Source organism: Lathamus discolor, chromosome 5, assembly GCF_037157495.1.
Source record: "Lathamus discolor isolate bLatDis1 chromosome 5, bLatDis1.hap1, whole genome shotgun sequence".
Classification (NCBI taxonomy): domain Eukaryota; kingdom Metazoa; phylum Chordata; class Aves; order Psittaciformes; family Psittacidae; genus Lathamus; species Lathamus discolor.
In genome coordinates, this window is record NC_088888.1 from 70539767 (window position 1) to 70567475 (window position 27709).

Consider the following 27709-nt stretch of genomic DNA (forward strand, 5'->3'; position numbering starts at 1 on the left):
TTATTAAGACTCTGACTGTTGAAATAATTTGCAGTTTGTGTCTCTCTTTGGTACTGAATACACAAACAGCTGAGGAAATAGACAAAACTTTGTACATCTACTGTCAGTTATATAACTGACATATTTATGAAACAAATATTTCTATGTTCTGAATGAATGAATCTTTTAAGGCATTTCTTCTCTTGCATAAGAATAAAGTTGTCATGTACCCTTCAGAAAAACTTTTACAAGATTTAAAGTGCAAAATAGGTCATCAACAATCAACAACAATCAACAACCAAACTACCTCAATTTAAGCCCATTTCTTGGATCTCCATCACATTCAACACCTTCAACTAGCTTTCTCCTGCCCTTTCAATGTCCAAACAGCAGGACAGTTACAGTCCACTGGAACTCTAAAGGCTAAAACTTCCTCCAAAAAGGAAACAAGACATTCTGATAACCTGTTCCAATTATATTTCAAAATCTACCTGTTGGCTGCAGCTGTATCCATTAGCCTCCTTTGAAAAACCTCAGCCAAAACTGACAAACAGTCTGAGCTGGAAGAGGAACTAAGAAAAAAATGTTTTAGAGAACTGGATCTGCACTCTGCAAGCAAATGCTGTGTGCACAGACCTTAGTGCAATTCAAGACACACAAAACTCAAGTCTTCAGCTTAACTTTTCCATACTTATGTAGCAGCAATACAGCTAAGAACAATCGCACTGTCTTACTGTTTGTTTAGGTTGAGACAGATGTATGAGATTTCAAGCCTTATTTCAATGTTTAAAGTACCTGAGAGTTATGCAGATGACATGATTGGAGAGAGTCATGAAAATGTATGAGTCTCAAACAAAATACATCAGCATGCTTCAAAAAAAGTTTCCCTCTACAAATGAAGCTAAAAACAAGCCCCCTCCCCCCCCCCCCCCCCCCCAACAGCAAAGGCTCGGGAGTAATCGTAATTCAAGATATGACTGTTGAAGCAAGGGAGGAAGTCTGCAAAACACAAAGCTGGAATTTAGACCTAACGTAAGGAATGCTTGGGCATTTCTCCTGTTGGCAAGTAGAGAAAATATGATCTACAACTGTTTTAAAATAAAATCCAGTAAATTTTCAAGCCAAAATGAGAAGTTTTCCAGTGAGAAAATGTAATCAACATTAGATGCTACAAAACATTTGATAATGTGAAGTTTATAGATGATAAAATGCATTTAATAAAATAGCAGTGTTGTCAGAAACCCCCATTGCATCCTGTTATCATAAACATCTTAGAAATCAATATTACTTAATTGGGGTGGGAAGAAAGAATGTTCCTTCTCTTTTTTCCTGTCTTTACTTTGATCAAAAACTCTTCATAAAAATAAAAATAATGATGCAAACTATTTGTTACTGACATTTTATTGAGTGCTCTAAGTTGGTTGGTCTACAAGGAAGGGAACCTGTCTTACAGTCAAAATAACAACTTGTTCATTCTGAGACAACTGAGATGAAAGTCCATAAAGATCAGTGAATATGAAAGGCAGCACTGGCGGGAAATGAATCTGTCCCAGTGCACTGCAAATCACCTTCAACAATTAGACCATCTTCAACGGATTAGATCAGTGCAATCTACTTTGGAACCTCACAGACTACAAATACGTCTTCGAATTGATATGCGTATGAGCCGTACCAAGTGCATTTGCAGAAAAAGAAAAAGTCTTATTGAAATCCATAGAATAATTACAGGCTCCAGATAAAAGTAGCAAGAAGAGATAAAACTTTCTTGGGCTCCAAAAAAACTGACAAGCTGGAACATCTAGTGAAAGAGAAGAGCTGGAACAAACTCTAACAATAGGAACAGCACTGTTATACAGGAAAAGCCTGGTCCTAAACAATCCTAAGACATTTAAAATTCTCTGTCATCATTATGTAACAACAATAAATAACGGCTAGATTCCACATACTGTATTTCCTGAATTTATGCTAAACTAAGTTCACGATACCTGAACAGCTCAAAACAGCAAGAAAGAAATTAACTAGTACAGTAAATGAAGAACTCTGCAGCACTCAGATTCATCAGAAAGAAGAGAAAGGGCAAACACTATTCTCTTACCAGCATCTTTATCATAGCATGTGGGCTGACAAGACACTGCATTTACCAACTGCAGGAAGCATAAGTGACTTCAAGGGAAGCCTTCTTTAGCTACTTTGATACTATTTTAGATAGTACTAAAATAAAGCTATAAATACTTTTTTAATTAACGAATACTATGTAGAAAATGAACAGATATTTCATATAATTAATTTGAACCCTAAAAGGTATCACCGTCATTATGTATGGTACCTTGTTGACCTCTGCTAAAAAAGCTTACACAACTATTCAGGGTTGAACTGCATGGACTGCAGCTTTGCAGAACAAGACATTAATTCTTACTGTGATCTATTTAGACTGCAAATCTGCCTGCAGATATGCCTTGTTGTGATGAATCTGGTATTAAAAATACTGCAAAAAGAGTAAAATGCAGTCTAGAGACTGACATGATGTAAGCTACAGCCATCCCACAGATGTCCATGCGGATTTGATACCTTACAAAAAGACCGTAATTCAAAAATGCTCTACAAAACTACCACTGCTCTGTCCCCCAAGACATACTCTGCCCTCCTTATTCCCTACCTCCATCACTGTAAATCTGGACACTAGGTCCCACCCCCTCTTCATTTTTATGCCAGTGTAGCTCCAGTTACCCTATCTTGGCAGGCTACTTGGAGTACAGAGCTCTTGCACATTATTTAAGTAATCATGTTGACTGTCACTTCCAGAGAATTTTTACTGTCCGTTTGGCAGCAATGTTTGTTCACCCTGTTTTTGTTGGGGTTTATTGTTTGGTTGGTTTTGTTTGGCTTTTTGAGGGGAGAAGGGAGGGTGTGGTTTTGTGGTTGACTTTTTATTTTGATTTGATTGGGGGTTTGCGGGGCTTTGTTTTCAGGGTTGGTTGGTTTGGTTTTGTTTGGCTGGTTGGTTTTGTTTTAAATTAATTAGTAGTCTGTTCCTAAATATGTGACTATGGCTTACACATCATGGGCACGATCAAAAACACTGCTAATTCTACAGTTGTCTGTATTTCCATTGCAGTGATTTCAGGATTAAGTATTCAGTATTAAGGTAGTGCTAAAGAAAAATCAGCAAATACCAGAGGTTACTCAGCTTAGGTCATGGCAGAAGATAGCACAACAACTTAAGGTGGGCATATACCTGGTCCTTTCCTAGAACCCTCTCATGTCCCTACCTCACCAGCCCTACAATACTCAGATTATTCCCTATTCTTTAACAGTTCCCCGAGCTTCTTTGCTGCAATGGTCTCTTTGGTTTAATTTCTGACAAAGACATTGCATGTAAGCAGCAGAAACATGCTCACACTGACTATTTAGGAGGGCATTAAATACACTGTATGACTGTCAGTGTTAGGCTTGCATCTTCTTTCTCATTGCATCTTCTTTCTCTCCTCTTCCCACACCCGCCTGACAACTGGTAGGCCAAATGGTTTTGTGGCTTTTTTGGTATCTCGTATTTCTCAAACCAACCATGTTTCCCATTACATTTCATGTCTATTTTCTCAGAAAAATTAAATCCCTTCATGCATTTTTGAAAACAAACTGAAACAAATTGCCAGCTCCTTTAACTGCTTAATCAATTTATAATGCACATATTAATACCACCATACTGAACACACGTTTTGAAGGCTTCCCTAAGGCTGACACTCAAAGAACAGATTCTTTCTCCCTAAGACACAGAGCCTTCAAGTACATCCTGGAGCTCTTAACATGAGATCCTGCATGCATAGGGTACTCAGTAGCTCAGTGTGCTGCCAAGCACGCTCAGACTGTTCAAAGGCAGTAACGTTGTTGGAAGGCAAGTGCATACAGAGAGGATTGTGCTGACATGCACTCCATGCCCAACTGTTGCACAGATACAGCCAAATGCACCTTATTTCAGAAACAATACTGAAAAATTACAGTGGAAAGGAAACAGTTCTGTAGAATTGCTGTTGCCTTTTTTAAAAAAAGGCTTTTCATAGATACACGTCAAAGCTATGCTGTTGCTACAATCATGAGCCATCTCCTATACAAGCCAAGTACAAAAAATTAGTTTGCTTGAGCCAGATTTTGTGCTTCATAACAACAGCCCTAATGTTGATAATATTATCAGAATTATTCGGGGGAGAGGTGTTAAGCGTAAGGTGTCATTACAATAAGGCCTACCGCTTCTGTGACAAGGTAGTACCCTGGAACATGCATCAGTATTCTGTTGTGAACATGTATGTATCTGAATGCTTCACAATACACATGACTGCAGTGGGGAAACATTTAAGATTTGGTCAACTGAGGCAGAAGAAAGTAAATTCTCTGGTAAAGGAGGGAATCAAACTCCCACGTGCATGATCTGTGGACCATCCTTGTTTTCAGAACTCAAATGGGCGGAATGGATGGGAAAAGAAAGCATCTACCACAAACTGATCATCACATCGCATTCAAAATTCACGTCTCCTGAAATCCATTTACTGCCATTTAAGTTACACCAGGTATGGCACTAATACTCTCCCACTGAGATTAAACTTGAAACAAATGTTTACCAAACAGAAATGGCTGATAATAAGGCAGAGAAGCCTCACCTGAATGAGATAGTGAGAGCACAAACTGAGAAGCTCCAGCAGCTGCAAATGACTCCCAGCTGCTAGGACATCCTGTATCACCCCTGGTTCCAAGAGGATCTGTAAAGAAGAAAATGGAAGGTTTGCCATGTAGAACCCAGAGTACATGTAGAAAATACTAACAGGCCTTTGTTATTTCAGACATTTAAGTTAACATAAAAGAACAGAAAGAACACAATTAAGTACATGCAGAAGTCTTTGCAGGATGGGGACGGAGTTCCCATCCTGCAAAGTTCGCCTGAATTACCCAAAGGATTTTTAAGCAGATGGTCCCGTGAGAGTCCATAAACCACATTAACTGCTACATTTTTTAAAAGTAAATGCCTGTTATTTATTTATAAAGGAGAATTTTCAAAATAACACAACCTCCTTTTGTTATCCATATACCTGGATGCTTCCATATATACTGATGAATCAGGTCAACAGAATTGACTCAGAAGCCTCCAGTATTAATATTATTCATGCTTGTAAAAATATATATAGACTAGGAACACCCTCCCCATTCTGCATGGTGCCACTTCCTAATTTTGCTAACCACTGTGTTCATTTTACAGAGCAAGGTTGTGATAGCACAGAGTGAGCAAACTGCTGGGGAAGTGCCAGAAAGGGCTTAGAAACCAAGACCGATTATTCTGGCACTTGCTCGCATGAAACTCCTACTCATTTCAATTAAAATCACGCACAGGCAGCAGCCAGGATAATTGGGCCTCAGCACCTGGTCTGCTGTCTCAAGGTCAGCTTGTTAGAGCATCCCTTTCAGGACACAAAAGTCAACTTCTTATCAGCAATCACATTACAAACTATCCAAACTAATGTTATATTTAAACACAAAGTGGTGCAACATCCAAAAATCAGAAATGCATGAAAAAAATTAATTTTTCAAAGACACTCAGCTTATTCAGTTTTATCCTTGTACTTCGCCTGGCAACACTGGTTTCACACCACATGAGGTCAGTCTCTCACTACTCCACAGGGAAGTAAAGCTGCTTTTTTTTTCAGCTGCTTTCTCTTCTGCCCACACAATTTGTTTTAATCTCATGTATCATTTATACGTCTCAAATGCAGTGGAACAGGGAGGATGGCAAACAAAAGGGAAGACACTGCATCATTTGCAGTTAGACTGGTTTTGAGAGAAATTAAAATTAAAAAACCACACAAGTATTCATTTCCTCAAGCAAAACTGCAAAGTATCTTTAACATAATGGATATATTTGAAATAAGCAAGAAAGGATTGATTCTTTTTCATATCAAGAACTCATTTACATTGAGTCCTGTCAGTGTATGACATGCTTAAAGCTTGTGCAAATCCCTATATATAGTCATACTAGAATTTAAGTGAACATATATACATACTGTACAAAAGTTCTTTTTATAGTCAGAAAGACATGTAAGGATCTAAGTGCAAGGTCCTACACCTGGGTCAGAGCAATCCCAGGCACAGCTACAGGTTGGGCAAAGAAGAGATTCAGAGCGGCCCTGCAGAGAAGGACTTGGGGGTGCTGGTCGATGAGAAAATGAACATGAGCCAGCTTCAGTGTGCGCTCGCAGCCCAGAAAGCCAACAGTACCCTGGGCTTCATCAAAAGGAGCGTGACCAGCAGGGTGAAGGAGGTGGATCCTGCCCCTCTACTCTGCTCTTGTGAGACCTCACCTGGAGTATTGTGTGCAGTTCTGGTGTCCTCAACATAAAAAGGACATGGAACTGCTGGAACAAGTCCAGAGGAGGGCCATGAGGATGATCAGGGGACTGGAGCACCTCCCATACTAAGACGGGCTGAGAAAGTTGGGGCTGTTCAGCCTGGAGAAGAGAAGGCTGCGTGGGGACCTCATAGCAGCCTTCCAGTACCTGAAGGGGGCCTAAAGGGATGCAGGGGAGGGACTCTTCGTCAGGGACTGTAGTGACAGGACAAGGGGTAATGGGTTAAAACTTAAACAGGGGAAGTTTAAATTGGATATAAGGAGGAAATTCTTTCCTGTTAGGGTGGTGAGGCACTGGAATGGGTTGCCCAGGGATGTTGTGAGTGCTCCATCCCTGGCAGTGTTCAAGGCCAGGTTGGATGAAGCCTTGTGTGGGATGGTTTAGTGTGAGGTGTCCCTGCCCATGGCAGGGGGGTTGGAACTAGATGATCTTGAGGTCCTTTCCAACCCTAACTATTCTATGATTAATGTAACCAAGAACCAGGGCCAGCACAATCTGAGTTTTTGGCTGGTGCTAATGAGGCTGCTATGCATGATGAGTGGCAGTTCAAATGGAAAGCTAGAGAGGATTTCAATTACAAAAATATCTCCAAGAGGTGTACTGAAAAAAAGAACATCACTGTCAAATATTTTTAAGTGAGAATTCAAGGTCAGACTGGTGAAACAAGCTGCTTTAGACCTTGCAGTGTTTGTTATTCAGATATCATTTACACTAAGGAAGTTGTCATCTGATGTCATATTACTTACTAACTGCCGGACGCCAGCTTAGCATTGTCAAAGACGCACCATGAAAAGAACCAAAACCCTAAGCAGATTACTACCTTGAAGGCACAGACAAACTATATTTAACTGTGATAATATTAATGTATTTTAAAGCTACACCAATCCATTTACAAATAATACCAGTAATATTATGAGATGAGAGGTAGGACAAGAGACAAGGAAGGTGACTGGTTACTAACTAGAAGTGTATTTAATTTGCACAAAGTCAGCAAAAGAAGTTCACGTCAAGGTGACAGACATTTCTTAGACGTTTTTCCACTTCTTACAGCTTTCCTCTGCCCATGCAATGTTTTTTCTGCTGAGATAGCCCTCTCTATCATGTGACCTGGAAGAAGAATGATTTTAAATGGGGTCCTGAGCAACAAGAAGCCTTTGAGCAAATTAAACGCGAGATAGTTCATGCAGTAGCCCTCGGACCAGTCTGGACCAGGCCAGATGTTAAAAATGTACTGTACACTGGGGAAAATGGTCCTACCTGGAGCCTCTGGCAGAAGGGTCCAGGGGACACTCGAGGTCAACCCCTCAGCTTTTGGAGTCGGGGGTACAAAGGATCTGAGGCCAGCTATACCCCAACTGAGAAAGAGATACTGGTAGCCTATGAAGGGGTTCGAGCTGCTTCGGAAGTGATTGGCACTGAAGCACAGCTCCTCCTGGCACCCGGTTGCCCGTACTGGATGTTCAAAGGCAGGGTCTCCTCTACACATCATGCGACTGATGCTACATGGAGTAAATGGGCTGCACTAATTACACAACGAGCTTGAATACGAAATCCCAGTTGTCCAGGCATTCTAGAAGTCATCGTGGACTGGCCAGAGGGCAAAGATTTTGGAATGTCACCAGAGGAGGAGGTGATACGTGCTGAAGAGGCCCCACCATATAACAAACTGTCAGAAAGTGAAAAACAGTATGCCTTGTTTACTGATGGGTCCTGCCGTATTGTGGCAAAGCATCGGAGATGGAAGGCAGCCGTATGGAGTCCTCGACGACAAGTTGCAGAAACTGCTGAAGGAGAGGGCAAATTGAGTCAGTTTGCCGAGGTGAAAGCCATCCAGCTGGCCCTGGACATTGTTGAACGAGAAAAGTGGCCAGTACTTTATCTTTACACTGACTCATGGATGGTGGCAAATGCCCTGTGGGGGTGGTTGCAGCAATGGAAGTGAAGCAACTGGCAACACAGAGGTAAACCCATCTGGGCTGCTGCACTGTGGCAAGATATCGCTGCCCAGGTGCAGAACCTGGTGGTGAAGGTACGCCATGTGGATGTCCATGTACCCAAGAGTCGGGCCACTGAGGAACACCAGAACAACCAACAAGTGGATAAAGCTGCTAAGATTGAAGTGGCTCAGATGGACTTAGACTGGCAACATAAAGGTGAATTATTTTTGGCCCGGTGGGCCCATGACGCTTCAGGCCGTCAGGGCAGAGATGCAACATATAGATGGGCCCATGACCGAGGGGTGGACTTAACAATGGACACTATTGCCCAGGTTATTCATGAGTGTGAAACATGTGCTGCAATTAAGCAAGCCAAACGGTTAAAGCCTCTTTGGTATGGAAGACGATGGCTGAAGTACAAATATGGGGAGGCCTGGCAGATTGACTATATCACACTCCCACCAACCCGCCAAGGCAAGCGCCATGTGCTTACTATGGTGGAAGCAAGCACCGGATGGCTTGAAACATACGCCGTGCCCCACGCTACTGCCCAGAACACTATCTTGGGCCTTGAGAAACAGATTTTGTGGTGACATGGCACCCCAGAGAGAATTGAGTCAGACAATGGGACTCATTTCCGGAATAACCTTATAGACACTTGGGCCAAAGAGCATGGCATTGAGTGGGTATATCACATCCCTTACCATGCACCAGCCTCTGGGAAAATCGAACGGTACAATGGGCGGTTAAAAACCACACTGAGAGCAATGGGTGGGGGAACTTTCAAGCATTGGGATACACACTTACCAAAGGCCACCTGGTTGGTTAACACTAGAGGATCGGTCAATAGAGCTGGCCCAGCTCAGTCAGAACTTTTACATATTGTAGAGGGGGACAAAGTTCCTGTGGTGCACATGAAGAATTTGCTGGGGAAGACAGTCTGGGTTATTCCTGCTTCAGGTAAAGGCAAACCCACTCGTGGGACTGCTTTTGCTCAGGGACCCGGATATACTTGGTGTGTAATGCGGGAAGATGGGGAAGTCCGATGTACACCTCAAGGGGATTTGATTTTAGGGGAAAACAGTCAATGAACTCAATTGTATGCTGTTGCCTGCTCTGTAGCACTTTTATAGCCCATCAATTAGATGTCTTCAGGTCACCTGCGACTGGCCCTGACTTCCCTCCAACCATCATCCCAACAGAGAATGAATTCTGATAGAACCAGACAAGTTCTGCAGTGAAGGAACAATCAGCATCAGCAGGCAACGATCCAACACTGCACACAGCTTTTCCTGCCCTGAAAGACTGTTACAAGGGATGGAACCTGACATCATGGACCGAATGGACTCAACAGCATTACAGGGATTGGTCCACGCACTAAGAAATGATTTCTTTGTCTGTGTGTGTGTGTGGAGATATATATATATATATATAAATATATGTGGATATATATATATATATAAATGTAAGAGAGATGGTATATTGAAAATATGGGATCTGAGCATGATGTGAATGGTATGGAATAAGGGGTGGATACTGTCCTGGGTTTACCAGGAGCCGTTTTGCTCCTTCTTAGTAACTGGTGCAAGCTCTGTGTTTTGACTTCCAGCCTGGGCAGAGAGCTGATAACACCGATTGTTTTTAACTGTTGTTAAGTAATGTTTATTCTGGCCAAGGACTCTGTGAGTCTCATGCTCTGCTGGGGATGAGGGGAGGCTGGAAGGAAGCAGAGACAGGACACCTGACCCAAACTAGCCAAAGAGGTATTCCATACCACAGCACGTCATGCCCAGGGAGGTAACTGGGAGTTATCCGGAAGGCCTAGGGGGACTGCAGGGTTGGACGAGGTATCGGTCGGTACTCAGCTGGGGGGAGTGGGGCGAGTTATCTGTTGGCTGGTGCTGAGGTGTTGTATTCTCTTCCCTTGTTATTTCCTTTATCATTATTATTATTGGTGGTAGCAGCAGTGATTTGTGTTATACCTCAGTTACTAAACTGTTCTTATCTCAACCCGTGGGAGTTGCATTCTTTTCGATTATCGTCTCCGTCCCTCCAGGAGCAGGGGGAGGGCAAGAAGGGGGGGGCAGTGAGCGAACGAGGTTTGTGGTTGGGTTTAAACCACAACAATGCTACATAGGACAACCAGCTGAATTTTAACAGTAAATGCACATAAATACCACCCTATCCACACAAGTACACACAGTGACTGACTCTCCTGTTTGTCTAACCCTCAAAGAAATAGCTCTGAGGTCTTCACTGCAGAAAATTTGGAAGAGGGAAAGCAAGATGTACTTCGGATTCACACTTTAAAAATTCATCACAAATTATTAGTGTGTAAACTAGAGAGACAAGCTTAATACTTTTCCCTACTCCATCCTTAACCCAAAGGTTACAAGGCATAATTATAAGGGCAGAAAGAATAATATGGAACCATCAACAACTTCAGACAAATTTTGCAATCTTCACCAGTGAAGGAGGTACTTTGTATGACACATGCACTACTCAGAACGGTTTCTCTGCTAGATTTCTATTAAAACTAATTAGTGGCAATTCAGGTATTGCACCTGGCTGCATCTTACAATCAGTCCTCTATTCAACCGTTATTTCTGAGGGTTAATTTTCATTATGCTCTTAGCTTTTCTCTGACCCATGAATACTACCCAAGAAAATCAGCTTAACACCTCCCTGTATGCAATAGGCAGGTCTTGCAGTTAGTCTGAGTAACTTACTTTCCCAAGCTGATACAGGGTTAATGAAATGTACAATGTATATCAAAATCACTTTGTAAATCGATAGAAAGAACATGGATAACTCTGTCATAAATAATATAGTAAAAGAATTTACTTACTTTATAGAAAAGGGGGGATTGATACAGGGTTAATGAAATGTACAAAGGAAAAATACAGGGGATTGTATAAGAGTTAGAAGAATCCCTTGCTTAAACAAAAGTATTGTCTACTGTAAACACCTATCATGCTTACTACTGATAAAGGGAGGAGACAGAGGCCTGATTCTACTGATAAGCAACTATTGACAAGGAAATGCGAATGTCTGGGTCTATTGATAAGGGGGAGAAGCTGATGATTTATGGATGAGGTACCAACTAAACCCTAAAGCCATGCGCAAAGATTAAAAGGTGAAAAGTTTAAGAAGAGGAAGACTCATTTACTTCATCTTGAGGACCCCTGCCCACAGGAGGAAGACTCATTTACTTCATCTTGAGACCCCTGCCCATGACCAGAGGGGGCACTGCGCAGGCGCAAAGGACCTTCTAGCTCATTATAATACGAAGCGGGGACAGATACTAAATATGCATAGGCGTAAGGGAATAAATGTAAAGGAAAAACGACCCTGGGTGTGCATACTTTGGAGGAACGATCCCCATGCACCTCAGCGCTGAATAAAGCATACCTACTTTACAACTTTAACGAGTTGTGGAGTCAATCCGTGTATCAAAGCCACCAGGTCTGATACACTGTTTGTTTCCAAACTGATTTCCTTTGTCAAGCTATTTTTATCCTCCCTCACAATAACTGTGTTTTCAAACAGGAATCCTGCTCTTCAAGGCAGCCATTCTACCCCCCATCCTCCCAAAAACCCTTCAGATAGCATGCACTAAGTCCAGTTCACTCCCTCTTGTGGTCAAATCTGTAGACTAAGGTATAGAAAGCATGCAAAAATGTGGTAATTCAGTGTTTCTTTGCAACAGAATGCTGAGTTCACAAGAGCCAGCAAGTCAGATTAAACAATTTCTTAGATCCACAATTCTTAAACGTATGATTTAAATCTATCTGGAAATGCATCATTTATGCTTCTTAGATATATTGAGGAAAGCTACATGATAAATGCAAGAACTAGAAACTTTCGTAAATCAAACCTGAGTTTCTGAATCACAATTCTGAGGCAAAAACGGGAATTGTATAATATGCCCCATGGTCAAAGGTCACAGATACACATGGCCCTGAAAACTCTCCCCTGTACATCTACCCTACGGTCAGCTGTTATAAAACTGGAACCCATTACTCCTTCCCCCGAGATTTCCCTCTTCCTTCCCCAACTCTCCCTGCATCCCCTCTAATCCAATACATCTTTGAGGTCTGGGTAAGCATGGAAAAGATTAACTAGGATCACACGTCTCGCCTCTCCAACTAGTTTTCTTTGGGAGACTTCCTGGAAACACAGAGAAACTAGCAGCTATGACCTCTTGGGCTAGGAATAGTATGAGTCACTATCCTTCCTCAAGGACAACTACTCCTGCCTCACCTTCACACCCAGACTGAGAATATCATCTCTTTTAATGCCTCTCGCCCTCCTACAATCAACAAACCAGTACAGGCCAACAGAAAAATTGTAAGTTCATAGCAAAGAGGGCAATAATGGACAAAAGAGAGTGAAACTCCTGCGGCTGACCCTCCCAACAAAGAAACTTATAGCCTGAGGGAGAAGGTAAAGTCCAGATTAACTATCACCTCTATGAAGTTTCACAAGTTTTCTATCTAGAAAAAACAATTAGATTATTTATCTACTCCCTGTACATTGCAGGGCATTATATTTCATCCAGACACTTTTAAAGACACTAAGCTAAAGCTACTTTAGGCCCATGGAAGATAAACTGTGTGCTCAAAGATGGAGTGATTAAGGATGTAATTCTATCACCTTGATTACAGCTATTCATTTAAACACCTCTATTTCCTTCTCAGCTGTTTGTAGGGCCATGAAATAAGTGAGGTGGTGGCACGATTCATATTAAAAGTAAACTTGCATTATGCTATGACAGTAAGGAAATGTGTAATGTCATGTCAGAAAGTTCTAGAAAATAAACCCTATGGAATTTAACACAGACAGATGAAAAAAAAAAAAAAATCTAAAATTCCTGCCAGTCTGATGCAAAAGAAAATTCCTTCCCGACTCCACTTGCAGTGATCAGCATTTCCAATGAGACAAGCATCTAAGAAAAGTACCACTTGTTTTTCCCTGCTGGAGACCATTCTATGTGCTTCAGAGCAATCCAAAAAACCTTAACTTTTCTTTTAGAGCAATTTAAACGGCATTTCACTGGCAACTAGTTAGCACTTCTGCCCATCTCCCTGTTATTTGGCTTCAGTGGAATCCTGAGTTCCTTGCCCATTGAGAACTGTTGCTTCGGAAAAGTGTGAGCAAGGGAAGAATGTTCTAGTCTGCTACAGGCAACTGCCCAAAGCCCTGACTTAATAATGTTTGGCAGCACTTGTTACAAAATCCAGATGTCTCATTAGTTAATACCAGAAGGAATCCTGAAAAGCATTTCTCTGATATGTTATAATATTTTTCCACAAAACTAAATGAAAATCTGTATTAAATGCACAGCACAGAAATCATAGAATATCTTGAGTTCAAAGGCACCCTTAGGGATTATATAGTCCAACTCTGTGCTCCTTGCAGGACTACCTAAAACTAAACTGTACGGCTAAGAGCATTGTCTAGATACTCCCTGAACTAACAAGCTTAGTGCCATGACCACTACCATGGGGAGGCTGCCTCTCCGATTCTTTCTTTTCAGCTTTGGTAATTTAGAATAATTTTATAACTTTAAGAAAACAATTTCTATTAGTAAAGAAACAAAATATTATGGTTTAGAAAAAGAGAGACCAGCCAGGACTTGGTCAGAACTTGGTATTAAGCCCTAATAAATCTGTTGGTTTGCTGTGTTTGTCTTTAGAAAGTTACTTTTCTCAAAACAATTTCCTGTCTATGATATAACAAATGAAAGCAATTACTTGCTTTTGTAATGCATTTTGAGGTCCTCAAATAAAATTCTAGCTAAATACAAAATATTTCTATTACTATAAAGACATATGATAGAATATAATTACAAAGAAGAAAAGTTCAAGTCAGCGAAACATTTCAGTATACACAGGACTCCAACTGTGTATCCGTATTTTTGTTGAATTAGGATCATTATCATCTACTGCAAATTAAATCCAGTGTTCTTGCATAATTCTTTCTTGAAACTATGACGCAGTGCCTGTCAGCTGATTCCAAGGATGGTTAGCAGTTAGATTTTGCATATGTATATGCGATCAACATAAACTATGTAGTTTGCTGGACCTAAATTTGAGGAGGAATTCAAAAGCCTCATCTGAACTCAGAAAGCTCAAAATTTCAGTTTGAACTACTTAGTCCCCCAACATTTACAGTTTATAAAAGCCTGTTTTCAGCACTGAAACTTTTTAGATGCCTAAAGGTTTTCTTTTGATTGAAAGCACCTTTTCTTACAATGATGAGCGACTTGCCGCCCAAATACACTGGCCCACTTAGGGCCTATCCCATTCCTCCAAATTAGATTTTCTCTCTTGGAAACCAAAAAGCTAACCCCCCCCAAAAATAGTTAAAAAGAGCAGGTAACAGTGTCCACAGCACTCTAAGCCAGTGGTTAAGACTTATTTTGACAGAAGGAATTGTGAGGTCTAAACTTTTCACCAAGAACTGTTTCTCTATATTAATAATGTAAAATATGTAGTTCTGTATTGACTCTACATCATCCATCTCCCTTCCAATACATATCTGACACATGCAAAATGCCCCTGTGAGAAGGAAGGGTGAGCAATCTAGCCACTGAGACTCTGGCCTGGTGTTACTGCTGCCAATTGTAAAGTAAGAGAATGACATTAAAGCTCTTTTATGAAGGAACGATATGCCAACTACAACAGGTAAAGAGTCAACTATGACAGGAAAAGAGTTGTATCTCTGAGTACCAAATACGAGGATGATGCGGTAAAATACCCATAGCCAGGAAGGAATGTGTTTATGATATTTTTTGCCAAAGATATCACTATTAAAGTATTACTGAGAGCCTACACACACAGAACAAAACCAAATTCTGCTGCTATTACTTTTGTTATTCAGTATTTATTTCCACATCAACATTTAATTCTTTGTGATGATTAAGGACCATAGTACTGGCTCAATTCAGTTGAATTATGATATTAAATATAATTAACTTGAGCTTTACAACAATATTTTCTTCTGTTGGACAATCAATTTTCCCTTAAAAGCAAAATATTTCCAGCAGTAATTATGGTAAGGCACTATCTGCATAAGCAGACAGGAAGATGAAGTTTGTATTTTCAGTCCTCAGGCCTATTTCAAAGGAAAAGAAAAAAAAATAAAATCAAAAAACCCAACAAGGATGCAAGGTTGGCCATCTTATTTCAGATTGCAATGTCATACTAAAAATCACATTTCTTCATTTTAATAACTCAAAAACTGCAGGCATCCAAAGTTGCCATCATGCAATATGAAGTATTTCCACCAGATGTCTCCAATAGATTATTTTGCATAGAAAGTTTTATTTGAGATACTACACTTCAAACTGGATGCAAGTTTAGCAAAGTATTAAATAAATAAAGAGAAGAAAGTTCAAACTGAATATTTATCTTGTTAGACATGGATACCTGTTGTATTTTAAACCCAGCTGGTAACTCAGCACCACACAGCCATTCAACTCACTCCTGTCTTTTTCCCCTCCCTGCTCCAGACGGGATGGGGAGAAGAATCGAAAGAATATAAACCCCATGGGTTGAGAAAAGAACAGTCCAATAAATAAAGTACAGTAAAATACTACTACTGCTACTAATGATGATGATGATGATGCAGAAAATAACAAGGGGAGAGAATAGTAAACTAAAAGGGTAAGGGGGGGAAAAAAAACAAAAAACAATAAACACAAGTGACACACAGTACAATTGCTCATCACCTGCCAACCAATACCCAAGCCAACCCAAGCAGCGATCTGCCCTTCCGGGTGACTTGCCCCAGTTTATATTCTGGGCACAATGTCTGTGGTGTGGAATATCACTTTGGCTACTTTGGGTCAGGTGATCTGTCTCTGATTCCTCCCAGCTTCCCCTCCTCACTGGCAGAGCATGAGAGTCAGAAAGTCCTTGATTGGAGTAAACATTACTTAGCAACAACTAAAACACTGGTGTGCTATCTGCATTGTTCTTAGACTAAAGCCAAAACACAGTACTGCACCAGATACTAGGAAGGAGGAAAAAAATAACTGTCAGAGCTGAAACCAGGACAATACCTTAGGACTGGCACTAAATGTTGTCAGTTCCACAGCATTATCTAAAAAAACATACACTTTTGGGATGAAGATTCTGTCCAAACATGTTAAAAATAGACAGATCATGTCTTGATACCTACATTTTCAGAGTAATATCAGGTTGTAATTGGCATAAGTGAGTTTTGGGTTAATAAGAAATATTTAGTTTCTGTTTCTTATGTCAGAAAAAGTTCACAGACTCAAACTAAATGCAACCCTATTTTCAGAACTCTGATGTAAGCATGCAGTAATCCCTTATTTATCAATAGCATTTGTGGGTTACTCCCACTCACTTACCTTGAAACATTCACCCAGATTCTGTCAGCCTGAGTCAGTACGTAAGCAATGTTCAACACATATAAAACCAGTGCCAGAAGAGAATTTTAAGGATAAAGGAAAATTTGACACTGTAAATTCTGACCTGCATATCACTGAGATATGCTTCAAAAGCATCTTCACGAGAGAAGTACTACAGGATCCTTCCCATTTCTCTGTGCTTCAAAGTAGCGCTTGGTGTATCTGATAGACACGAGAGTGCAAACTTTCCCTTATAGTCATTTATACATATGAGCAACTGTACATACATGCAGATCTATATTTAACTCAAGGAGCACACTCATTTATTCAAAGTAGATTATAGCTGAAAATGAAAGACTCCAAAGTCTCTAAAGGATCAAAGGCACATATCATTTACTAGTGAGCTGAGGATACTGTCCTGGAAGCAACATGGGGTGAATTCTTGGCTTACATAAAAGCCAAATCCATGCTTTCAAGGTTCTCAACGTACTTTGCACAGGTTTATTAGACTTTGAAATTGGCTGAATGATAGGGAAGTACACCTCTATTCACAGCAGACAGGATGGGTGAGACAGAAATCAATTGCAACCCATCTTCTCAAAAGATACTTCCATATAGCAACAGGAATTCCTTCTTCAGAATAATTGACCTATCAAAACTTTCAAGTGGAAAAACCAAAAATCATATCAATGACAAGTCATGCACTGAGATCTTCAGCCTATTCAGTAATATAGCATGATATCTCTGTCTCTCATTTATATCAAAGAAATCTTTGAATAAGTGATCTACATAACAGCAGAAACACAGAAATTTCAAGTGCTAATCTCTAAGGTCAATGCTAAAGTATAACTGTTGTGTGGGTTGGTGAAAAAAAGTAGCTCCTTTAAGACAGGGGGAAAAAAAAGTGTTTTCCCTTATTTCTATTTAATTCCCTTTGAAAAATGACAAGGCCACATACTCAATCCACAGTGTGGATATAGATGCCTTAAAGCTATACAATCCGGCAACTCTTCCAGAGTAATATAATATAGATTTAAGCTTTCCCTTTCAAAATTAGATAATAAATAGATATACATTAATGGATTCAATTGTTGTAGCAGTGTTTCCAGAAATACTTTGGTTATCTAGAATTTTAGAGTCCAAAGCAAAACTAGCTCAATGTTCTGAACTCACTATCCATGAATTCTGAACTGAGATGAAGTCACACAGCAGTACTGTCCAAGTGTTCAGTGCAGAGATATGGCAGATCACATAGACATTTGTTTCTTTTGGTGGGGTATCAGAGGGAGAAGGAGCATCACTTCGTATTTTCTGAAGTAACATGATACATAACCTGCTATCATAAAAAATGTTACAATAAACATGCACAGTACCCATAACCATTTACAAAGATTCTTAGACTGCATCTGTCCAGAGAGTAAGACTACTTTTCCCCTTAATTATATAATTTGTCAAACACAGTAGAGTTTATAAATATTTATTATTAGAAAACCACCAAGGGTATTTTTCCTTTCTGTCCATGTAATTTAGCATACAGAATCAATTCACATGAAGGTTTTATGAACAGCCTGGCCACAATAAAAGGGACATACAAGTCCTACATGGTTCACTAGCTGGCAACAATGCACATAAACAGTGTTTTATTAGACAATCCCTCTAAATACCAACAAAGAAATCAAGCCAACAAACAGTATATGAAAAGTAATATCTTAAAAGACTTTGTACCAAATAGCATACAAGAAAATAATTTCTAGTACTTCTGTAAAGGTCATCTTCAGTTTTTATTGCAGTCTGCTTTAATTTGTGTCTCTTCGTTTGAAGAGCTGTACAATACCTGTCCAGTATATGCAAAGTCCAGGGCTTGTTTTAAACCAAGGCTTGTGACACCATGCAAATTCACCTCATCAGCTTCACTTTCAACCATGCAGAGACTGAACATCGCCTATGGAAAGAAAAGAAATGTTACTAACCATTAAAAACTAATGCCCATTCAGAATACTGGAAGAGGAGTATTGATTTTCCCACCTCCACTAACCTTTATTTGTCCTTGGATAGAATTCTAAATAGCAACAGACTTGCAAGTTAAAATGAGATCTATAACAAGTTTTGAATACTAACCCCATAGCAATCAATCTTGCAACCGAGTCCTTTTAACAACAAAAAAAATACAAAAACTTATTGTGGAAAACCTGAAACAAATCCCTTTGGTCGATGTATATACTTCTTAACTAAGTAATTCTGGTGAAATCAATAGGAATAGTCACACAATAAGGTATCATTCAATAAAAAATGACTTTATACAAGCACCACTAGAAATAATACTTAGGTTTAATGTCATTATATGAAGGAACAATAAGCCCTACACAATTACTCTTATGACAAGGGGCAGTTATTTCAGCATCTTTTATAAACAATCATTTCCAAGTAAGCATCTCAGACCAAAATGTGAATAATACTCAAGTTATTGAATGAGAAGGATTGATGGAGATGCAATCACCTAAATTTACAACCTCCCCTTACTTGTTACTGCCCCAGTTTCTCAGACCATAAAACCTAAACTGAAGATTGATAAGGTGCTACGGAACTTCTCTGAAAATACCATCAAGGAGAGACACAGTCCTTTCACCCAGTTTTACCTGCCAGATCATTAGTCTTCAGTGCCCTCCTGGACTGAAGCAACCCTACTCAGTCTCTAGATCCTCATTACAATTTTTTTCTTCCTATCTCTGATAAACTTAGATGGCTGGTTTTGCCCTTTGATCTTTCCTCTCAGCCTGCATTCCTGCTGCAGTACCCCTGCTTATCACTCCTTCCCTCCTCTTATCAGTCTTTTTTTCCATTGTCACTTTCCCACACGTTTTTTAACAAAATATACCACTCACAGTCTTCAGACAGTAAACTGTGAACAAATAAACTGAACAGTTCTACCATCTGTCATGAGTAAAGAGAGTCTAAACTTATCCCCAGTAGGTTTTGTGCCAAACTTAATGCCTCTATGGAGGCTACTGAACTTGGAGATTTCTCATAAAGAAACACTTCTTATGAAAGCACCCTCTGTCTCTACTCTGACTGATACCTGCAGAAACTGAAGCAGCCAACAAGCACACTGGATTTCATATGTGCAGCCTGTACACTGAGCCCTGCTGAATTTAAAGGAAAAAGAAAAAATAAGCCCTACTCTCTCTAACAGTTTAGCACATAGCATCCACCTAGACCCAGGTAACTTTTTTAAAGAATCAAGTGTTTCCTGCAAAAAATAATTTCTTCTGAAAATGCTATTATCTTCATCATTAAAACACCATAATTTTATAATAAATCTGTTGCCTGGAAATCATCCAGTATAAGCAAAAGTGACATTTATCACACAGTGGCTCCTTGTATTTTTGCAATTTCTATTTCAATAAAGTGATACCAGGTCTTCTTCCAAACTGTCAACAGAAAAGAAGCTTCAAATAGTTGAAAAGATTTATCAAACAAACGCAAAACTCATGAAATATACCTAGATAGGAAGAAAGAAAAAAAAATCTAGCAAGCTCAGGCAGTTTTCTAATTCTATTAAAAATGTAATCAGAGTTGGACATTGCATTGTCATTTAGATGTATCAAAGGAGCTCTAATAGGTACCATGAGGCTCCAGGGCTTGCCAGAAGCTGCAAGGTACTATCAGCCATCTGCTCCTTGCAAAAGCCGACCTGCAATTTGTGTCTAGAACAGACAAGCTTCTCTTCTCAGAATTTCAATACTAAATTAACTTTCTGGCTAATATTCTATTCACACACCAAATCATGAATAAAGAGAGTGAAGTCTCAAAGCAACACCTGTCTACATAGTGGTGGATTTGCACACCTTCTGTATACTCGGTTCCATCACAGACTGCCTGCAGTAAGGCTGGAAATGCTCAGTGATACCTGATCCTGCATGCTCTGCATTCTCTGACTGTGCTGCAGCAACTGTCTGTACACTACCTATTGGTACACAGGAACCAGCAAGACAGAGTGGTTACTAATAAAGTTTCTATACTGATCAGGGGCTGATGTCCCATACTATCAGTTAAGCTTACAGATACAAAGAAACAACCTGATTTGTAGACCACAGATCACTTCTGTGAAGAACTGGCGGACTTACTTACTTTACCTTTAGGAGGCTTTGTTTATTATTCCTCTATTGTATCACAGAGACTCCAGCATAGTCTTACACAGGGTTTATTACTATACCTAACTTAGTAAACTCAGCAGGCTCAGGCCGCTGTCACTGTAATCATCTATGGTGTTTGACGAACAGAGCTTTCAGCATGGCTTTGACCTGCTGCCAATTAGCACTCTCCTAGGGAACGCCTAAGCCATAGCCCACTATGGTTCAGGGGATAACTCAAGCCATGGCTGTTCCCAATAGGCAACACGGATAAAGCCAATCTGTTTGCACAAAGGACAAGGTTTAGCCACATGGGCATGAGCCATGCTGTGCAAATCACTCCTGAGGCCAGAAAAACCCTTATCCATCTTATTTGCTAGTACAGGCATAGTCTAATAGTGCAATGGGCTATCACATTTGTAAGACAATGGCTTTGTGTGCCATATGCTACATGGAATTAATTTTGTCTCATACTATCCTCTGAGTATTCTGTGGAAGTTCTTGATAATGTGTATGAGCTACAGTTTGTTTTTTCCAGGGGGCAGGCGCAAGGCCAAAGCATATGACTGAAAGATAAGGTCTGCAATGGTCCTCAGACAGTTCACATTCAGCTGACCTGGATTAGCCTCCAGGAAAGCAGTCTCCAAAACAGATGAACCTAGTACTGCTCAGTGATCCACACTGCCTTCACCAGCAGGCAAATTTGCTATTTAGCCTGGTGGTTTAAAGGTTTAATCCAGCATGAAAAAGGCTGCTCAATCATGGGCAGAAATTAAGCTCAAACTCAGTCTTTAGTTTGCACTGCTGTACTTGCCTATTGTAGTTTTAACTGTGGAAACACGTGCATCATTAAATTCTGGCTTAAGATTTCACCAGTACCTGTAGAATGAGTTACATTTGGACTGTCAAACTCCGATTTCAGATGCATCTCTGAAAGTGCTCTGAGGTTTTCTGAGCTTAAATAGATCCATCAGTCATGCTTTTAATGCAAGGCTAGTAGTCTGTTTTTCCCTTGGGTGCATTAAAAACAAAGCAATAAGATAAACATTTCAATGGATATATTCCATTTGTGGAATATATCACACTGTTTAAGCCACAGATTAGGATGGTCTCATTTTTGTGGGGCAGGCAGACACTTCATTACTTGTAAAAAAAGAGGTGGAAGGACAGAAGGAATAAAAATAAACAACTCTCAGACTCTTGAAAGTTTGACTTCAAAATAACATGGCAAGTAGGTGGGCATATAACAGACAGGACACTTACATGCAGTTTCACTACTTTACCCCCAGCAGCCAAAGGCACCTTTATAAGTTGGTTTCTTCTGCAATCACAGGATACAAGAGACAGCAAAAGCTCATAACTGTATGGCACACAACAACAGGGTGACTACACTAAAATGTGACCAGATCTGATATTACAGGGCAGAACAGCCTGAGTAAAATATGTTTAGCACAGTCACTGGGTCTAAATTTCCTTGCTCAGCTTCTGCTATTACTTACCTTTCAAAAAACACAATGCAAGACAGGTATAAAATACTACCAAATAAGAATAATATCTTACTGTTAAAATAAGTGCAATTAGATTAAAAAAAAAAAGTCTAGATAGATTGATTTTATCACTCAGGCAGCACTGCAGCAACATGTACAGACTCCTTCACAACATACAACTACAAGAACAGACAAGCGGGGTCACAGAAACACAAGATGATATTTAAAATCCCCAAAATAAAAATTGCTCACTGTCACAATGGTGAGGTACAAAATAGCTCCTTGCCTTTGAGTCATTTTCTTACTTACTCAGATGTTCCATATCCATGAGAGTAATGAGCTTGTCCTCATTTTTACACATCAATCTTACAGCCATGTCAGGCATAGCAAGCAGTAAATCATCACAAAACAACCAAGCTGTATAGTATTTTACACAAGTAAACTCCTTCAGTGAATTCCACACAACTTGTGGCCTTTTGAAAACAAGAAACAGAATCAAGACATACACAGCCTCGAGAGACAGGTAAATGCATATAAAAAGAACAAATGGTTATGCTGTTAAAAAGATAATAAAACAAGGACCAAACCTATAAGTAACTTACTGCTGTGACCTGGGGAAACAAATTGGAATTCCTATTATTGACCTTTTATAAGCTTTCTGCTGTGAGTAAAAATAAACATATATATCCATCATATTTGAAAAATGTCCATCATATTTGAAAAATCACAGCAGTCAGGTGATGTTCCTGATGACTGGAAAAAGGGAAATATAACCCCATTTTCAAGAAGGGAAAAATGAATGACCCAGGGAATTACAGACCAGTCAGTCTCACCTCTGTGCCTGGTAAAATCTTGGAGCAGATTCTTCTGGAAGGTATGCTAAGGCACATGGAAAACAACAAGGTGCTTGGTGACAGCCAGCATGGCTTCACTAAGGGTAAATCCTGCCTGACCAATTGGGTGGCCTTCTATGACAGGGCTATGGAACTGATGGACAGGTGGGAGAGCAGTTGATGTCATCTACCTGGACTTATGCAAAGCATTTGACACTGTCCCACATGACATCCTTGTCTCTAAATTGGAGAGACATCAATTTGATGGATGGACCACTCGGTGGATAAAGAACTGGCTGGATGGCCGCACACAAAGAGTTGTGGTCAATCGCTCGATGTTTGGCTGGAGACCAGCAATGAGTGGTGTCCCCCAGGGATCGGTGTTGGGATCGGTCTTGTTCAACATCTTTGTCAGTGACATGGACAGTGGGATTGAGTGCACCCTCAGCAAGTTTGCCGATGCCACCAAGCTGTGTGATTCGGTTGATACGCTGGAGGGGAGGAATGCCATCCAGAGGCACCTTGACATGCTTGTGAGGTGGGCTGATGCCAACCTTATGAAGTTTAACCATGACAAGTGCAAGGTCCTGCACCTGGGTCGGAGCAATCCCAGGCACAGCTACAGATTGGGCAAAGAAGAGATTCAGAGCGGCCCTGCAGAGAAGGACTTGGGGGTGCTGGTCGATGAGATACTTGAACTTGAAACTATGAGAACATGAGCAGGCTTCAGTGTGCGCTCACAGCCCAGAAAGCCAACCGTATCCTGGGCTGCATCAAAAGGAGCATGACCAGCAGGTCGAAAGAGGTGATCCTGCCCCTCTACTCTGCTCTTGTGAGACCTCACCTGGAATATTGTGTGCAGTTCTGGAGTCCTCAACATAAAAAGGACATGGAACTGCTGGAACAAGTCCAGAAGAGGGCCACAAGGATGATCAGGGGACTGGAGCACCTCCTGTATGAAGACAGGCTGAGAAAGTTGGGGGTGTTCAGCTTGGAGAAGAGAAGGCTGCATAGAGACCTTGTAGCAGCCTTCCAGTATCTGAAGGGGGGCTATAGGGATGCTGGGGAGGGATACTTCATTACAGAATCACAGAATCCCAAGGGTTGGAAGGGACCTAAAAAGATCATCTAGTCCAACCCCCCTGCAAGAGCAGGGTAACCTACAGTACATCACACAGGAACTTGTCCAGGCGGGCCTTGAATATCTCCAGTGTAGGAGACTCCACAACCCCCCTGGGCAACCTGTTCCAGTGCTCTGTCACTCTTACAGTAAAGAAGTTCTTCCTGATGTTAACGTGGAACTTCCTATGTTCCAGTTTACACCCATTGCCCCTTGTCCTATCACTGGATATCACTGAAAAAAGCCTAGCTCCATCATCCTGACACCTACCCTTTACATATTTGTAAACATTGATGAGGTCACCCCTCAGTCTCCTCTTTTGCAAGCTAAAGAGACCCAGCCCCCTCAGCCTCTCCTCATAAGGGAGATGTTCCACTCCCTTAATCATCTTTGTGGCTCTGCGCTGGACTCCTTCAAGCAATTCCCTGTCCTTCTTGAACAGAGGGGCCCAGAACTGGACGCAATATTCCAGATGCGGCCTCACCAAGGCTGAGTAGAGGGGGAGGAGAACCTCTCTTGACCTACTAACCACTCCCTTTCTAATGCACCCTAAGATGCCATTTGCCTTCTTGGCCACAAGAGCACATTGCTGGCTCATGGTCATCCTCCTATCCACCAGGACCCCCAGGTCCCTTTCCCCTTCGCTACCTTCCAGCAGGTCAACCCCCAACCTGTACTGGTACATGGGGTTGTTCTTCCCCAGATGCAAGACTCTACACTTGCCCTTGTTAAATTTCATCAAGTTTCTCCCCGCCCAACTCTCCAGCCTGTCCAGGTCTCGCTGAATGGCAGCACAGCCTTCTGGTGTGTCAGCCACTCCTCCCAGTTTTGTGTCATCAGCAAACTTGCTGAGGGTGCACTCAGTTCCCTCATCCAGGTCATTGATGAAAATATTAAACAGCACCGGTCCCAGCACCGACCCCTGCGGAACTCCACTAGTCACAGACCTCCAGCTAGATTCTGCGCCATTGACCACAACTCTCTGCCTTCTTCCTTTCAACCAGTTCTCGATCCACCTCACTACTTGATCGTCAAGCCCACACTTCTTTAGCTTATCTATGAGGATGCTGTGGGAGACAGTATCAAATGCCTTACTGAAATCAAGAAAAACTACATCTACCGCTCTACCATCATCCCTCCACCTAGTCACTTCCTCATAGAAGGCTATAAGGTTGGTCATACATGACTTCCCCCTCATAAAACCATGTTGGCTGTTCTTAATGACCCCCTCATCCTTGATATGCCTAGTGATGGAGTCAAGAATAAGTTGTTCCATCACCTTTCCAGGGATGGAGGTAAGGCTGACCGGTCTATAATTACCCGGGTCCTCCTTCTTGCCCTTCTTATAGATTGGTGTGACCTTTGCCATCCGCCAATCCTCAGGCACCTCGCCCGTTTCCCACGACTTACCAAAGATGATGGAAAGTGGCCTAGCAATGACCTCCGCCAGCTCCCTCAGCACCCGTGGGTGCATTCCATCCGGACCCATCGATTTACAGACGTCCAGATTGCATAGCTGATCCCTAACCCAATCCTCATCTACCAAAGCAAACTCCTCCTTTGTCCTGACTCCTTCTGGGGCTATAGAAATCCGGGGCCCTCGGGGAGAGTCTGCAGGAGTAAAGACAGAGGCAAAGAAGGCATTCAGCACCTCTGCCTTCTTTATATCCTCTGTCTCCAGGGCACCCACTTCGTTCAGCAGTGGGCCTATATTGCCTCTTGTGTTAGTTTTATTTGCTATGTATTTGAAGAAGCCCTTTCTATTGTCTTTAACCCGACTAGCAAGATTGAGTTCCAAGGAGGCCTTAGCTGTCCTAATTGCCTCCCTACATCCTCTAACAACTGTCCTATATTCCTCCCAAGCGGCCAGCCCCTCCTTCCATAATCCATAGATTCTCCTTTTCCACTTGAGTTTGCCCAGCAGCTCCTTGTTTAACCACGCCGGTCTCCTAGATCCCTTACTTGATTTCCTACTCATTGGGACGCTCCGATCCTGAGCTTGGAAGAAGCGGTCCTTGAATGCTAGCCAACTATCTTGAGCCCCTTTACCGCCTAGTACACTTTCCCATGAGACTTCCCTTAGCAGTTGACTGAAGAGGCCAAAGTTGGCCCTTCGGAAATCCAGAACTGTGGCTTTGCTAGGTATTCTATTCCTCCCACACAGGATCCTAAACTCCACCATCTCATGGTCACTGCAGCCAAGGCTGCCATTGACCGTCACCACTTCGACCAAACCCTCCTTGTGGGCGAGTACTAAATCTAGCAGCGCTGCTCTCCTAGTTGGTACGTCCACCATTTGCATTAAGAAATTATCATCAATGCACTCGAGGAACCTCCTAGACTGTGAATGACTGGCTGTGTGAGTCTTCCAGCAAATATCGGGGTAGTTAAAGTCCCCCACGACGACTAAGGCATGTAGTCGCGAGGCTACTTCCAGTTGCCTGTAGAAAGCCTCATCAACTCCTTCGTCCTGATCAGGAGGTCTGTAACAGACCCCCACAACTGTATCACCCGTGCCAGTCTGCCCCTTAATTCGTACCCACAGACATTCCACTTGCTCCTCATCCGACCCCGGACAGAACTCAATACATTCTAGTTGCTCTCTCATGTAAAGAGCAACTCCACCACCTCGCTTCGCTGACCTATCTTTCCTAAAAAGGACATAGCCATCCATGACCACATTCCAGTCATGTGAACTGTCCCACCATGTCTCTGTAGTTGCCACTAGATCATAACCTTTAGCCTGCACACAGACTTCTAACTCCTCCTGTTTATTCCCCATGCTGCGTGCATTGGTGTACAGGCATTTCAGGGAGCCAGTCCTAGTACCCTTTTTCCCCTGCGGGACAGGGTCTAAAAAGCTATCCTTTCCCACAAGTGAAACAAGAGATTGATAGTCCTCCTTAGCCCACCATCCTTCAATCCCTAGCATGTTCCTCTTGGGCTTGTCCCCAACAGGCCCAGTTAAATCCCCTCCCCCCTTCATAACTAGTTTAAAGCCCTGTCAATAAGCCCTGCTAACTCCTGCCCCAAAACCCTTTTTCTTCTCTGGGACTGGTGTATCCCGCCTGTCACCAGCAAACCAGGTGTCCCATACAGCAGCCCGTGACTGAAAAACCCAAACCCCTGCCTTTGGCACCAGTCACGTAGCCATACATTAACCTGCAGAGTCTTCTTATATATCCCTTCACCCTCGCTTGCAACAGGTATGGAGGCAAACACCACTTGCGCTCCAGACCCTTTAACCAGCCGTCCCAGGGCCCTGAAGTCTCTCTTCATTGCCCTTACGTTCCTCGTAATAATTTCGTCACTGCCAACCTGAAAAACCAGCAGCGGATAGTAGTCAGACGGCTGCACCAGTTCAGAGAGTTTCTTTTTAACATCTCTAATCCGAGCCCCAGGCAGGCAGCAGACCTCCCTGTGGGGTGGATCCGGTCGACAAATGGGCCCT

At 41.6% G+C, this 27709-nt stretch overlaps 1 protein-coding gene across 5 annotated transcripts in view; it reads right to left on the bottom strand.

The window, feature by feature from the left end:
* KLHL32 (kelch like family member 32) overlaps positions 1-27709 on the bottom strand; it is a 129233-nt gene that overhangs the window by 55461 nt on the left and 46063 nt on the right. For all 5 annotated transcript variants that reach the window (XM_065681198.1, XM_065681195.1, XM_065681196.1 and 2 more), the window contains 2 exons: positions 18523-18630; positions 4632-4730 (listed from right to left, as the gene is read on the bottom strand). In XM_065681198.1, the coding sequence (XP_065537270.1) occupies positions 4632-4730; positions 18523-18630 (207 nt within the window). The remainder of the gene's footprint in view (positions 1-4631; positions 4731-18522; positions 18631-27709) is intronic.